At 39.8% G+C, this 15093-nt stretch overlaps 4 protein-coding genes across 4 annotated transcripts; 3 read left to right on the forward strand and 1 right to left on the reverse strand.

Annotated features, from left to right (window-relative positions):
• The first annotated feature begins 66 nt into the window (after positions 1-66).
• On the forward strand, positions 67-4837 carry LOC117626581. The gene is made up of 4 exons (XM_034358327.1): positions 67-763; positions 1555-1779; positions 3060-3440; positions 4027-4837. Exons 1-4 carry the CDS (start codon positions 200-202, stop codon positions 4486-4488), a joined length of 1632 nt encoding a protein of 543 aa, XP_034214218.1. The 5' UTR covers positions 67-199; the 3' UTR covers positions 4489-4837.
• A 322-nt stretch (positions 4838-5159) lies between these two features.
• On the forward strand, positions 5160-7442 carry LOC117626582 (phospholipase A1-Igamma1, chloroplastic). The gene has a single exon (XM_034358328.1). It carries the CDS (start codon positions 5769-5771, stop codon positions 7311-7313), a length of 1545 nt encoding a protein of 514 aa, XP_034214219.1. The 5' UTR covers positions 5160-5768; the 3' UTR covers positions 7314-7442.
• A 3031-nt stretch (positions 7443-10473) lies between these two features.
• LOC117626583 (tyrosine decarboxylase 1-like) lies at positions 10474-12287 on the forward strand. Its single transcript, XM_034358329.1, has one exon. The coding sequence runs from the start codon at positions 10569-10571 to the stop codon at positions 12099-12101; it is 1533 nt and encodes a 510-aa protein (XP_034214220.1). The 5' UTR covers positions 10474-10568; the 3' UTR covers positions 12102-12287.
• A 187-nt stretch (positions 12288-12474) lies between these two features.
• LOC117626584 (protein ASYMMETRIC LEAVES 2-like) lies at positions 12475-14215 on the reverse strand. The gene is made up of 2 exons (XM_034358331.1): positions 13374-14215; positions 12475-12593 (listed from the first exon to the last, which is right to left on the reverse strand). Exon 1 carries the CDS (start codon positions 14213-14215, stop codon positions 13418-13420), a length of 798 nt encoding a protein of 265 aa, XP_034214222.1. The 3' UTR covers positions 12475-12593; positions 13374-13417.
• Between the last annotated feature and the right edge of the window lie 878 nt (positions 14216-15093).

The following is a 15093-nucleotide window of genomic DNA, read 5'->3' on the forward strand; positions in this document are numbered from 1 at the left end:
CTTTTTTTTTATTTTTTTTATTTTTATAGAAAAAATAAAACCATCAATTAGACCAAGCTAGACTCATAGTCGGCGCCTCTCAGCAGGGCCAAAAGCCTCAAACGCCACCATAAAATTCTCCATGAAAGATTTCAAAGCCACAACACAAAACCCATTTGTCTGAACCTCCAAAAACCCACACAAAACCCTTTGAAAACCAATGGCTTCATCTTCGCCACCAGGCATGGTGGTCCACAACCGCTTCTTAGGGTTCCTCATATGGCAATCTATCCCCTCCACTCTCATCTTCTTCATCTTCAAAACCCTCTCATCAACCATCTCTTCCACTTCTCACTCCACCGCCAAACCCCCATTCCCATTTGCCCCGTCTGTTTTTGCCTTTATTACATTCTTGACGTTCCACCTTTCACAGCTTCTCTTCTCCTTCTCACTCTCCCTCATCTCCTCACCCCACCCCCACCGCCTAGCCTCTCCTCTTCAGCTCGCTCTCGGCCTCATTCGCTTCCTTTTCGTTCCCGGTGGCTCCGAGTTATCGGAGTCTCCCGAGTCTCGGGTTCGGGCTAAGTTATCGATCGGGTTCCTGCTGTCTTTGGCAGCGGTGGCGGTTTCGGGGTTCGTTGCTATGGTTTCGGTGTGTGTGAAATTTGGTGATGGGGTTGGGGTGATTGGGGCAGTGGGGTTTAGGGGTTTTGTGATGGGTTTGCTTTATGGCTTGTATTATGTCTATTACCGCAGATGGGTCTTCGAGTTTCCCATTATTCAGGTCAGCTTTCAGCTACTTATTTACATCTTTTGAATCTGTCTCTGTTTTCTTCTTTGTCCTAAAAGAAAAATTATGTTATACTCTTTGCTGCTATACTGTGTTATAGTTTTTGGTGCTATAGCTTTGGTTGCTGGGAAACCTGGAAGTAGCAGAAGTAAAATGCATGGCTGGTTCAAAGTGTGCAGGCTGTGTAAAATAATGTTTCATTCTGTGTTTGTTTTAGTGGAGTAACGAGCACCTGGGTTTGGATAAAATGGTAGATTACTATGATTAGATGCTCAAATACCCTAGTCAATTGATTGAAAGTGAGTTTCTAGTTCCACACACAACTAATCATATTTCGACAAATTGCGTTCATACCTTAGATATCTAGGATGATTACAGTAGTTTCATGTTTTGAGATGTAGAGCTCAAAAGGAGTGGGGAGCAAAAGAAAGAAACAATCCAAGTTTTGCTATAAATTGCCAAATCATGTTAAATATGATGAGATGCTATCTGTCATTGGGTTCTCTGAGTAATTAAGGGTTTTCCCATTTATAGTGTATATGTTGGAGTATGGAATTCCTCTCTTTTTAGATATTTTTACTTTTCTTGTTTATGAGCTGCAATACGCGTTGGATGTAGAAGCATGTTAAATTTACCGGTTGAGAGTTGAGACTCTTTGAGTTGCACTCAGATTTACTAAGTTTTCAGTCTTAATTAATTGTTAGCCTGTTTAAATATCCTCATGTTGCCTTTTGCTTTCTCCTCACACAAGTCGTGGCTCTTACTCTAATTGCTTATGTCAACAGCGTCCTCCTTTTTTCAGCTTCAAGATGGGACTCCCTTCGGCTATCACACGATCCTTGAAGCTATCCTGCCTGGCATCCCTATTTTCAGCTTTTCTGGTGGTGTTTCTGCCCCACCAGCTTCAGAACCAAGCTACAATCGGAAAGGTCATTGCTGAGCAGATTATATTTTACATTGGGAGTTTCTTAGTGTTTCTCTGCTGGGAAATAAGTCACCATTTACATCAGGTTTGTTTCTTCAAACATATTAACATGGTTGCTAATTTTCATTAATGTCAATACTACTGCACATGGTTGACAAAAACATTGCTGTAGCAGATCAACTAAAATATATATTTTGATGTTTGTTCTGCTGGAAGTTCTTGTTTTTTTTTTTTTTTTTTTTTCAAAATACTCACTTCTTTGGTTTGTATTAGATTAGGTATATGATTCTTCGAATATAGAAGTACCAGGGTATATGAAAATTTCTTGCGTGTTGTATTACCCCCTTCCAATGCTTCATTAGTTCCCATCCCCATACAATTATAAAAATGAATGTGACATAATATTAACAGAAGTCATGAGTGCAATAAACTAGAGCTTCATGCCGCATAGACCTGTTCAATTGGTTGTCTATTTTTGTTTCTTTCGTATATTTTATTTTTCAATTTTTTCTTTCTGATGTCATATTATGGAATTAAGCTATTGTCAAGTAAATAATTGACTGGTTTCTTCTTCTATGCCTTTTTATGGCTTTTCATATTGGTGGATAAACAATATTTTAAGCCTTTTCTTGGTGCCAATTTGGATTCTTAAATTAAGTGCTATCGAGAATTATCTCAATGCTGTGCTACTTTAATATGACTGCATCTCATATGATTGCAATAGGGTCCTTATGGGTATGGTGTTGGCCTTGAACCTCTAGACTTCATTCTTCTTGGACGTGTATTTGACAATTCTGAGATATTTCTTCTTTCATTCACTAATATTTCGTAATGCTCTTAACTCCTAAATGCCTGTGCCCTATGTCTGTGTCCATGCTTCACAGCTATGTTACTTATGTAAAATTTCCTTTGGTGCAAATTTAAGAAATGTTCTGATGTGCCCTGTATAATTCAGTTTAATACGTATATCCTTGTTTCTTCCTAATGTAAGAACCCGTCAAAGAAACTTCATTTATAATTTGAACCTAAGCTAAATCAAGTGTTTGGTGTCAGTAGCTTTAGATGGAATTTTTATATGAACTTAGCAACTTTTCTAGGAGGTGAACTTAGCTGCCCAGTGACACTAGAAAACTTGCTATATGGGAAACTTTATAAATCATACAGCTTGATCTCTTGTACTTTTTATTCTTTTTTGGTTAAAGAATTTGTGTGCATGGGTGCTATTATGTCTGCTATTACAAATGGTCTGGATTAATTGAATCAGCAGTTTTCATCATGATGTTGTATACCACCCTTCCTTTGATAGTAAACCATGGCTGTCTTCTAATATCAATCTATATTTTTTGAAATTGTGTTGGAATCTAGGTGCTTCATACAAAGAGGTTTGTATTTGCACCACCTAAAGGATCAGCAGCAGCAGAAACAAATCCAAGTGAGCATCTCCTTTCAGCTCTGGAAGAAAGCAGTCCTAATTCTCTTCTCCAGTATCTTGCATATCTTGATCTCTATATGGTTTGTGAGAATAATGTTGATACTTGGCGACGAGCTGCATTTTTTGAAGAAAGTGGTGAAACTTACAAAAGAGTTATATATGTATGCTTGCGGCCTCTGGAGCAGCTTGCATCAAAGTTGGGCGAAGGCTTGGAAAGTTCTGTTGAAAAAAGCTCCCAAATATCGAATCAGTTACTGTCGCCAACTGACCAGCGCCTAGACCCAAAATACTCTGAGCCATTGAACAACTTCCAGGTAAACAGATACTTCTAACAAACACTTGTGGATACATGCCTACAAGTGTGTGTGCATTATTTTTTTAAATGTTTTTTCCAGTGTATGTCATACTTCATTTACTCAAACTGTGAACTAACATCATGCATGGAGTTATCCATACATACTTTATGATAAAACAACATGGTACAGGTACTTTGCCTCCTTTCCTTCTGGGCATTGTTAATTATTATTTGTAGGAGCCAATTCCTCACAAAAGGATAGTCATTATGCTCATTGGCTGGTCGCAACAACTTGGAGTTAATGCGTGTGAAGAACAATGCTCCAATCTTCAGCATTCTTTATCATGAGGCTTTAAATAGTAAAAAATATCGTCAATTGTTTTTGCTAGGTATTAGTTGGTCCATGTATGGAGATGTGTGGAGATATATGAGTCTTTAGGCACAAAATTACTGAAATGAATATGCATAGAGATTCTTGATGATATGTTGATGATTTTCTATAGAAAAAGTGGGAAAAGAAATGGGTAAACTAAACAGACAATATCTTTGATTTCTCATCAACTAAAAAGTCTAATAGTTATATATATATTTTTCCTCTTATGCAGCTATATGCGTGGTGTGCCTGGACGGCTGCCTCACTGACTACATGCTCACACAGAGAGGACAGATTTGGGGTTGCCCAGCTTTCTGGCAGTAATGCCGCTGTGATATCAACACTGATTTCTTGTCTTCTTGCTGTTGAATCATACATGGGGAAGAAGACCAGTTTGCAATCTGCACAGCATTTTATGGTGTCGACTGGTTTTAAATTGAGAACCTCGAGTGTGGGGAATATTGGCATGGGTAAAAAGAGAGCTGGGCCCCTTCATTCAAAAGCGTATGCCATTGCTGATGTTCTGAGGAACTCAATCTACAATATTGTATCTACTTTCCATGATCAGATGGCAAGCAGTGCTAAGAAGGGTCTTCTTGAGAAGGATTGGATCATCAGTGACAAGCCTCCTTTTGGAACACGCGAGCTTCTCGTGCAGAAACTGCATCTTTTCCTGGACTTTCGAGCTAGCTAATTGCTTGTCAATTTGCTGGGATTCAAACCTCTTCTTGCCTATTGAATCATTGGACTTGGGGCGGCATACATGTGAAGAGCTGGTTTTGTTTCTTAACCTAAGTGAGTGGTGGGTGGAAAGCTGAAGGAGATGACATCATATTTATTACAAAGTAAAACCAAATGCATCCTATGAATTAAGCTGTATGGTTGATAGAAGGCACTTGCATCAACTGTTATACCGAAATCAAAGGTTTTTCCCACCCTGTTTTCTTTGTGTTATAGCCGGGTTCAAATTAATTTTGCTTTACTCAAACTATGGTTAACAACTGAACGAAGTGTTGTCAATTGAAAGACTTTTTTTCATTTCTTGTTTTGGTTGCTTGTTTTTGGTGATATGTGTATGGGTGGAAGAACCAGAACAAAAAGGTTAGGCTAGGTTAGGTATGAGCCGAGAGCTTCCCAGTTGCCTCTGTTGCCATGGATTGAGGCTTTTTGTGTGTCAACTTTGATTAAGTATATTATTAGTGACCTTCATTTTATTATAGTTATTGTTTATGAGTATAAAATTGCACTTATAAGTCGCAATTCGATGCTTATGTTTCTAATTAAACTGTAATTATACATGGAAGAACGTGATTAAATGAGTATGGTGTGAAAAGAAGGGAATGGATTCCATGACTACGTGTTGAAAGTCAAAGTCATTTGGTAGGTACTTTTTCTCTTGCGTATAATCTTTTCTTTGTTCTATATGTTGCCCCTTTGCCTTGAAGTTGCCATGGTCTGTCTGCGTATGCATTGCCCTCGTTGTTTCAAAATATTATCAATGCCATTATATAGCTTTTTTAAAGTGGCAGTCTTGGTAATTTCCTCTATGATCAGGGTCAACCTTTTAGAGCTTGGGTTGTTAGGCTGGGTAGATTGGGATTTCCACATGTGATGTGACCATGTCTACAACCACCAGAACAAGTCTAAATTAAATACAAATGGTCAATCAACGTGCAAATATTTCTATATCTCGAGTCTTTCAACCCACGCGTGACACATTCATTATTTAATTCCCATTTTCTTGACATGATTGTTGAGTCTTCTATCCTTCCCTTTGTATATAAATTGATCCCTTTTTTCCCTTCCCCACATTTCCAACCTCAATTCCTTCATCTTCTAAGCTTAATTTTCAATCTATAGGAGCTCGTAACTCCAGTGGTAGAGCACTTAATCTCCACATCCACCACAAGAGTTCGAGTCATAATCATCCGGCCTGTGTGCTTTGAAATTTGAGCAGCATCAATAAAGTCAACCATGGCACTTTCAAGTATGATATACACCCATCTTCCGGTCACTCAAGCTGCCTCCGGCGCAGCCCGGTTTTCCTTAATCCGTTCTAGTCATCATCAAGAAGCTGTTCTTGATCACCAGCAAACAAAGACATCAAACAAAGCCAATCGTCTAGCTGAATCACTAGCCCATCTCCTTCACCTTCATATCAATACCCCTCCAAGAACCAACACTCACTCAACTAATTGGAATTTGTTTACTGAAGAGAAAATTTCAACTCCCACAACTTCCCCGAAGGACAGCATATCAGAAAAATGGCGTGAAATTCATGGCTCAAATGATTGGGAGGGTCTTTTGGACCCTCTGCATCCTTGGCTAAGAAGGGAGATTGTCAAATATGGTGAATTTGCACAAGCAACATATGATGCTTTTGATTTTGATTCATTCTCAGAGTACTGTGGGAGCTGCAGGTACAACCACAACAAGCTTTTTGATGTGTTGGGTCTAAGCAAAAATGGCTACACAGTGAGCAAATACATTTATGCAATGTCTCACATCGACATGCCGAGTTGGCTGGAGAGGTCTCATTTGGCTGACACTTGGAGCAAACACTCAAACTGGATGGGATTTGTTGCTGTCAGTGATGATTTGGAGACAAGAAGGATTGGAAGGAGGGATATTGTGGTGGCTTGGCGAGGGACGGTGGCGCCATCTGAGTGGTATGAGGATTTTCAGAGGAAACTGGAGCCAATTGGGCATGGAGAGGCCAAAGTTGAACATGGGTTCCATGGGATTTACACTGCCAAGTGTGAGACTACAAGGTACAACAAGTCCAGTGCCTCAGAGCAAGTCATGAAAGAAGTGACAAGGCTGATGGAATTTTATAGAGCACAAGGTGAAGAAGTGAGCCTTACAATTACAGGGCACAGCTTGGGTGGTGCCTTGGCTTTGCTCAATGCTTATGAAGCTGCAGAAACAATTCCTGGCCTTCCCATCAGTGTGGTTTCCTTTGGTGCACCTAGAGTTGGCAATATTGCCTTCAAAGATGAGCTCAACCAAATGGGGGTTAAGACCTTGAGGGTTGTGGTTAAGCAGGACATGGTGCCTAAAATGCCAGGGCTTGTTTTGAATGAGGGTCTGCAGAAATTTGATGACATAACAGGCACATTGGACTGGGTCTACACACATGTTGGAGCTGAGATGAAGCTCGAGGTTGGTTCGTCGCCTTACCTCAAGCATGGCGGGTTCAATTTGCCGGGGTTTCATAGCCTTGAGACCTACCTTCATCTTGTGGATGGTTTTCTAAGCACAGAAACTACTTTTAGGTCAAATGCTAGGAGGGACTTTGCCTTGGTGAACAAGGGATGTGACATGTTGGTGGATGATCTTAGAATCCCACAATGTTGGTACCAATTGCCACATAAAGGGCTAGTTTGTAATGCTCATGGGAGATGGGTAAAACCCAAAAGAGACCCTGAAGACATACCTTCACCTACAAGAGAAGCACAAGCACAAGCACATGCTCTTCAAGTAGAGATGATGGAATCAGATTATGCACTTAGTTTTTAAAATTGTAAACTTTGACAGTTAAAAACTTGAAATGTCTCCACATTTTGTTACCATTTCCTGCAGTCTCTTTTCATATGCCCAACTTTCTTGCAAAAGAAACAACCCAATCCAGTTGTAGGTTTCAAAGCCTTTTCTGTAATGCTCTCTTTTTCTTTCCCAGTTGCAGTCTGATACTTATTTTCCTTGTTCTGTTTAGTCTGAACCATGTTGACCATTTTGGCTCCCCTTTCTCTTATGATGTTGTGCTCTTGTTGGACAGAAATAGTAAGAAGATCATTCAAAGTCCAGTTCTCCTTCTGAGCAATGTAGGTTTCCTTGAGAGATTTAAATTCTTTAGGCAATGAATTTAGTGCAAAATGGACCATCATATCTTCATCTACTGTTTTATCCAATTCCTGTAGTTTTGTCCCTAAGTCAATCAAGTTCATGATATGAGCTCTCACACAACCTTGCCCATCATATTTCATATCAATCAATTGATTCAGCAAGGTACTCTTGACAGCTTTTTCGGATTCCTTAAACCTCTGTGCAATTGCCTCATAGTATTGCTGTGCATTCTTAGATTTAGGAATACTTCCTTTCATTGATGAAGACATAGCCCTTTGCATGATTAACATAGCCATCTTGTTTGCCTTTTCTCATTTGGCAAACTTAGTCTTGGTTTCTGCAGAAGCATCTGCAGCTGGTTCTTGAGGAGGTTTCTCTTTGAGCACAAAATCGTAATCCAGAAAGCCTAGAGATATTTCCAGATCCTGTTTCCACTTGCTATAATTCGATCCAGTCAAGGTTTCAATGGAGTTGTGATTCACTGTAAAATTTGCAGTACAAATTAAATAAAACTGTCCCTAAATCTTTACTTAAACATGTCAACTTATACATGTGGGTTTAAGTTTAACGTGTTCCAAAACCCTAAAAGGTTAACTGTACAGGCTTCCTGCGCAAGTAACTCACATCTGTGGATGTAAAGATACTTACAAGCCAGTGCAACTAACTGTCCAGATTGTTCCATCAATGGTGATCAATCTGTATTTCCATCTGTGGATGGAGAATCATATAGAAGGCTACAAACACTGATGCAATTTTTTGACCAAACTGTCAAATTCAAGAACTCCTACACAGCCTGAGCAGCTGTGGCTTACTCATTCTGCATAGCAGTTTTCAAATTATTGGTCAAAACTTTATGAGCAGAGATAACCTTATGCTCTTAACAGTTAAGATTTTTAAAACAAGGAAAAACTGCATACTTTTATAGCTTATGATCAAATGGTTAGATTAAAGGACAAAAGCCTAGAGCTCTGATACCACATGTAAGTCTTTACTAAACCTTTATACAATAATACTAACCTTGTTCAGCCATTGTAGCAGTAGAGTATCTTGATTTCATCTAGAGAGTCTTCTACCCTATGCAGCACTTTAGTTTCTCTTTCTCTTAGATAGGGTGAGATCTGATTTGAGAGGGTGTTTGCTGCAAGGGGAGGGACCTCTATTTATATGTGCATCACTCATAAAGCTTTGCCTATCAAGAAGCGTTTGAGTGCCCTTTTTGCATTAGAATAGGTTTGTTTCAATCCATGTTATATTAGGAATCCTGATAATACTTGTGTTTAACTTTAATAAGCTTTGTACAAGTATTATCTCATAAGGATTGAGTTCTATTTCCTGATCAAACCAAAACTTGAATCCTCTTGGGATTAGAAGATCATCTTTTATGGGCTGAGACAATAAATCGTCTTACAGATAATGGTAAGCTTAAGGCACATAATTATGAGTTGTTAAATGGTGTAAAATGTGTAGTTAACGAGGTGAATAGCAAGTTGCTGGAGGCGATTAATGGGTCGGGTCTGGTGTACATGAGCCATGCTGTGGTTGGAGGGATGTATGTGTTACGTTGCGCAATTGGAGCAAGTCTCGCTGAGGAAAAGCATATAGCCATGGCTTGGAAGGTGGTGCAAGAACATGCAGATGCCATCCTCGCCACCATGGATTGATGATGCAAACAAAACCCCAAGCCTGAGGTCATGAGAATACTTGTAGGCAAAGCAATTTGAATCATGGGGTTATTGGAAGTAACCAATAACAACTGTAGTCTGTAGGTATAAATATCAAGGCCAACCCCCGCAAGAACAACGAAAATAAATTGGAAAAGGAGCCCATTGAGACACACAAGGCTCTAAATTGTTCCCAGGTCTTGTCTTGTGTAATATTAGATACTGTAAGAAAATGAAAGAGGATACAAGCAAATAGAAAAGTGTTTGCTCGACGATTAATTTAGTTTTCAATCAGATTTCCAGAGTTTAGAGTAGTCTTTCTTTAACTCGAAAGCCTACTCACGCTCTCACATCTTCATCAAATCTCTTTCATTTTTCAATTACAATACACATAGTTGTAAACTTTCTATACAGAAAATTCATATAGTTTTCATGGCTTAAATGATTGGGAAGGTCTTTTGGACCCTCTGCAAATTCATATAGAAAGATACTCAAAAAAACTATAACAGTGCAAAAGAAAAGATCGATGCATGAAATCAAAGAGTTTCAATTTTTTGTTTCATGATTCCACCCCAAGCATAAAAATAAAAATTCAATGTATAAGAAAGAGACTCAATTAAAACCTATTTAGACTTAAAATTTAAAATAGATAAAGATCACCTAACTGCCAATTTCAAACCAAATTAATAGGACAAAAGCAACAAAACCACAACATAGAGAGCAGGTATATAAATTAATGCAGCCATACAAGAACTAAAATGTTGTTTGGTGTGGGATTATTATTGTTGTGAGATCGCATCAATTAAAAGGAATGGATGGGAATTGTGCTATAAACAAACAAATGTCCACTAAGACCCTTCAGAGAATTGGCCTACATAACAACTAATTTGGGAAAAATACCCCAACCCTAAGACAAAAGGACAAATCCGATACTCCTAACATTCAACTCAAAACCAATTAGCAATAATAAGGGATTTAGCCAAACTGAGTTCTACACGCGGATAAATTGTCCGCTATGATACCATGCTAAAGTTAGGGCCTTCAACCTAAACTTGCAGACCTCCTTTAAACTAAATATAAGGCTTAGAAGCCTCCACCTGGGATTTTATATTCTACAAAACCCCTATATATATATATATATATATATATATATAACACTATTCTGATTTCACTAAGTGGAAGGAACTCAATAGTACTCTTATTTCACTCTTCCAAATTCCAATCCCAGCCCTTGCTGTGTGTTTCTCATTTCCAATATTACATCCAAATGGGTAGCCTAAATTTCGACCATCCGCAAGAAAACAACTCTGCCCACATGTCTGGCCCTCTGGACCTTGTGGAGTTGAGAAGACAAGGCCACATGATGATAGATTTCATTACTGATTATTACCAAAACATAGAGAAACACCCAGTTCTTAGCCAAGTCCAACCAGGCTATCTCAAACAACGCTTGCCAGAATCTGCCCCATACAACCCTGAACCCATTGAAACCATCCTCCGAGACGTGCAGGATCATATTGTCCCTGGCCTAACACATTGGCAAAGCCCTAACCACTTTGCCTACTTTCCTGCAACTATCAGCACCGCAGGGTTTCTCGGCGAAATGCTCACCACTTGCTTCAATGTTGTGGGGTTCAACTGGATGGCATCCCCAGCTGCAACTGAACTCGAAACCATTGTCATGGATTGGCTTGGAGATATGCTCAAACTTCCCAACTCTTTCCTCTTCTCCGGCACCGGAGGCGGTGTGTTGCATGGAAGTACTCATGAGTCTGTCGTTTGCACCATGGCAGCTGCCAGGGACCAAATCCTGAGCCGAATTGGTGAAGAGAATATAGGGAAACTTGTGGTGTACGGCTCTGATCAAACACATAGCGTGATTCAAAAAGTGTCCCAAATTGTTGGGATCCCATCAAAGAACTTCAGGGCCATCGAGACCACAATATCATCATCCTTTACACTGTCCCCTGAAACCCTACGGTTGACTGTTTGTTCAGACATGGAAGCTGGGTTGGTTCCATTCTATCTATGCGCCACCGTGGGAACAACCGCAACCACAGCCGTCGATCCGCTGGGACCACTATGCGACGTGGCAAAAGATTACGGCATGTGGGTTCATGTGGACGCTGCATATGCCGGAAGTGCTTGCATTTGCCCCGAGTTTCGGCAGTATATCGATGGCATTGAGGGTGCAAATTCGTTCAGCTTCAATGCGCAGAAATGGTTCTTTACAGCTCTTGACTGTTGTTGCCTTTGGGTTAAGAATCCGAGTGCGTTGACAAAATCAATGTCAACGGATCTTGAGGTGTTGAGGAACAAGGCCAGTGAGTCGAAGCGAGTGGTGGACTTCAAAGACTGGCAAATAGCCCTAACCCGGAGGTTCCGGGCCATCAAGCTGTGGCTTGTGCTCAGGAGCTACGGGGTGGCTAATCTTAGGAACTTCCTCAGAAGCCATGTGAAAATGGCGAAGCGTTTCGAAGGGCTTGTGAGGACGGACGAAAGGTTTGAGGTTGTGGTGCCTAGGAATTTTGCTTTGGTGTGTTTTAGGATTTCACCTTCCGCAATTAGTAAGGCTAATCTGACTCCAAGTGATGAGAAATGTGTAAACGAAGTGAATTGCAAGTTGCTGGAGGCGATCAATGGGTCGGGTTGGGTGTACATGACCCATGCTGTGGTTGGAGGGATGTATGTGTTGCGTTGCGCCATTGGAGCAAGTCTCACTGAGGAAAAGCACGTAGCCATGGCTTGGAAGGTGGTGCAAGAACATGTAGATGCCATCCTCCCCCTTACCATGTATTAATACATGCTGAGGGAGAGGATGAAATTTGTACATAGTGAGGGAGATAACGTTCAAAATCCTTCAAAACTTTTCAAGGATTTTGAATTAGGGGGTTCAAATTATTCGCAGGCGATAACGTTCCTTGTAACATTTTGTTTGAAGATGGCCAAAGCTCTATCCACAATATATTCAAATAAATTAGAACAACAACGAAAATATATAATTTGGAAAAAGAAAAAAAGAGCCGATTGAGACACATAAGGCTCTAAAGAGTTCCCAGGTCTCGAGTAATCTTAAATATGGCTGTACGAAAATGAAAGAGGATACAAAAGGAATAGCAAAGTGTTTGCTCAACGATTAGCATAAACTTTACTTTTCAATCACATCACCAGAGATAGAGTAGTCTTTCTTTTTAACTCGAAAGCCTACACTCTCACATCTTCATTAAATCTCATACATGGATTTCTCTCTTTCATTATGTATCTTCATCCGTGTACTGGACATACAATTAAACTGCAAAGAAAGGAGGAAACATAGGAAAAATTCGTTAAATTGGTTGCGATAGCGTTAAGTTCTGTATAGAAAATTCATATAGTTTCATGTAATCAGTTAAATAGAGCTCCAATTTTCCCACAGGCCATCTTTTTTTCTTCTTTATTAATTATTCCTTTAATCGCGTATGCCATAAGAATAAAACTAGATGCACCAAATGTAACAAGTGAGACTGTTAATTAATGTCGAAGAAGGGGGGCCAGCATCAAAAGGGTTCAAGAGTATAAATAGACATCAAAATAGTGGTGAATGTTTGAGAAACTTGGCCAAGAGAGTATCGGCTTTCCGATTATGAATGTTTGAGAGAAAGTTGAGAGCATCTAGATCATGACACAAATTAGATCTGATAAGTTATCATGATTGGTTTTGTGTTCCTGTTCATAACATATATCAGAGACTGCTAATTTATATATTCACAAAATGAAAAAACCCAATTACAACTTTATTCATTGACAAATTCAAACACACAGAATTCAGCAATACATACACTTTGTGAGTTCAGAAAGTAACTGTAGACCACAATAATACCAAGAAAGAGAGACTCTTCTCTCAGAAAAAGTAAATAGAAGAGGTATTTAAAGAACTTATTTCACACATGCAATCAATAAAATCCATACAGAAATGGTGCATGAATCCAAATCACTTAATACAATTAGCAAAACCAGAAGAGAAACATCAAAAAGGAAAATATAAACACACATTCAATTAATAAAATAAGTTAGAAACTAGTGTTCTACATACCAAGGATGGGAACTCTTTTATTGAAGAAGGCAGGCAGGAGATGCTCAACTCTCCTCCCCTTCCGATTTCAGCTGTGATTGCTGGGCCTGGTGTGGCTGGAGCATGAGTTGAGCTTGAAGCTGATAGTCAAGAGAATGCTGATGATGTGCAGCAGCAGCTGCTTGCTGTGATTGAATCTGGTGGTTATAAGGGTTATTGTCAAAGCCGCCACCCAAACCCAAAGAACCAGCTGACACCACACCATTAGTACCAGCAGCTGCATGCATCTGATTAAACCCATTTCCAGTAACTGAATTCGCTGCCGCCGCATCCATCCCATTCACATTATACCTCACAAGCTCTTGCTGATGAGCCTCGAACAATTGTTGTTGTTGTTGCATCAGCTGTCCTCCGCCGCAACCATGTTGGGGCGGAGGACAATTGGAAATCCCCAACATGGGCACAGACGCATTTACGTCTGTTTGTTGGGAAGGGTGAAAAACTGGTATCATCAATGCCTGAGGGCCAATGTAGGCAGATAAGTCCTTCTTGGCATTGTAGAGGTCAGTCTGGATTTGCTTGAGCTTGCCCTGGAGAATTGAGATGAAACCCACACAGCCGTACACTGGGTCCCTGAGGCGGGCCTCTGCCTCATAGGCCAGTGAAGTCACCGCGTCTTCTCGGTGGGCTGCGTTGAGTTCATTCAGGATCTTGGCGACGTTGCTCGCGCCATAAACCCGGTGGACGTTTGCGAATTTCTGAGGCTGGTCGGGTGGGAAATAGGGCGCGAACACGCATTCTTGCGTGCATTTTCGCCGTAGAAACTTGCACGCAGCACAAGGTGAGTGAGTGTTTGATGACATTTTTTTTGTTGGTCCTTAATTTTTCACGATAAACTGCCATGAGAAATTAAAACAGGAACAAAAATGAGTTATCTCTGTTCAAGAATTTACCACAGAAAAGATAAAATGGAAAATGCAAGAGAATTAATCAAAACCTAATTAACCCTGAATTTGATCCATTTCTTGATCCGTCATTCTTTACCGAATGATGAAAATAGTGTAGAGCACTAAAGAGAAATTCTAAGCGTTAATTTGAGAAAACCCTAACCCTAGTTATGAAGCAGCAGAGAGGAATTAATAAATACCCTAATAGATAGACGGGCGAAGCGATCAGAAGGTCAGTGTGTCCACCATTTGAAACTCGCTTTGCCGTGTTGGTCTGGTTGGTCTTTGGATGAGAGGAAAATAACAGCAAATTATATTAGAAGGGAGTGTTTAAAGAGAGTGAAGAGGGGAAGAGAGGCGAGGGAGAGAGAGAGAGAGAGAGAGAGTGTGTGTGTGTTTTTTATTTACTTAATTATTTACTTTATGCTGTACACTGTGAAAATAAACATGGCTAATTATCTCAGTCTATATATATATAGGAAGTATGTAGGTGTGCAATGTATGGTATATTAATATATGAGGCATATATACCATATATTCCGAAGTCGACGAGAAGTAGTCAATCTCATAGCATACTTAATAAGGTAACCGAAAGTCTAAGTTTAAATCGTCTCTCCCTTTGAATTTATTCAAGTATTTAGATTAAAATTGCGCTAATGAAAAAAGTACATAGATTATATAGTATGTTCGCGTTATTAAAACATCAAAAGTGGGGAGAATATAAATGAAAACGACGCTTCTCTTTTCGATTCATAAAATGCGTTTTGGAGTACGAGAATAGGTTACATGTCTCG

The sequence above is a fragment of the Prunus dulcis genome, chromosome 4, assembly GCF_902201215.1.
Source record: "Prunus dulcis chromosome 4, ALMONDv2, whole genome shotgun sequence".
NCBI classification, from domain to species: Eukaryota; Viridiplantae; Streptophyta; class Magnoliopsida; order Rosales; family Rosaceae; genus Prunus; species Prunus dulcis.

Bases quoted from the DNA above. Each gene is read 5' to 3' on its own strand.
- LOC117626582 (XM_034358328.1), top strand. From the start codon at position 5,769: ATGGCACTTTCAAGTATGATATACACCCATCTTCCGGTCACTCAAGCT.
- LOC117626583 (XM_034358329.1), top strand. From the start codon at position 10,569: ATGGGTAGCCTAAATTTCGACCATCCGCAAGAAAACAACTCTGCCCAC.
- LOC117626581 (XM_034358327.1), top strand. From the start codon at position 200: ATGGCTTCATCTTCGCCACCAGGCATGGTGGTCCACAACCGCTTCTTA. The intron at 1,780-3,059 runs GTTTGTTTCTTC...GTTGGAATCTAG, and splicing joins TAAGTCACCATTTACATCAG to GTGCTTCATACAAAGAGGTT. The intron at 3,441-4,026 runs GTAAACAGATAC...CCTCTTATGCAG, and splicing joins AGCCATTGAACAACTTCCAG to CTATATGCGTGGTGTGCCTG.
- LOC117626584 (XM_034358331.1), bottom strand. From the start codon at position 14,215: ATGTCATCAAACACTCACTCACCTTGTGCTGCGTGCAAGTTTCTACGG.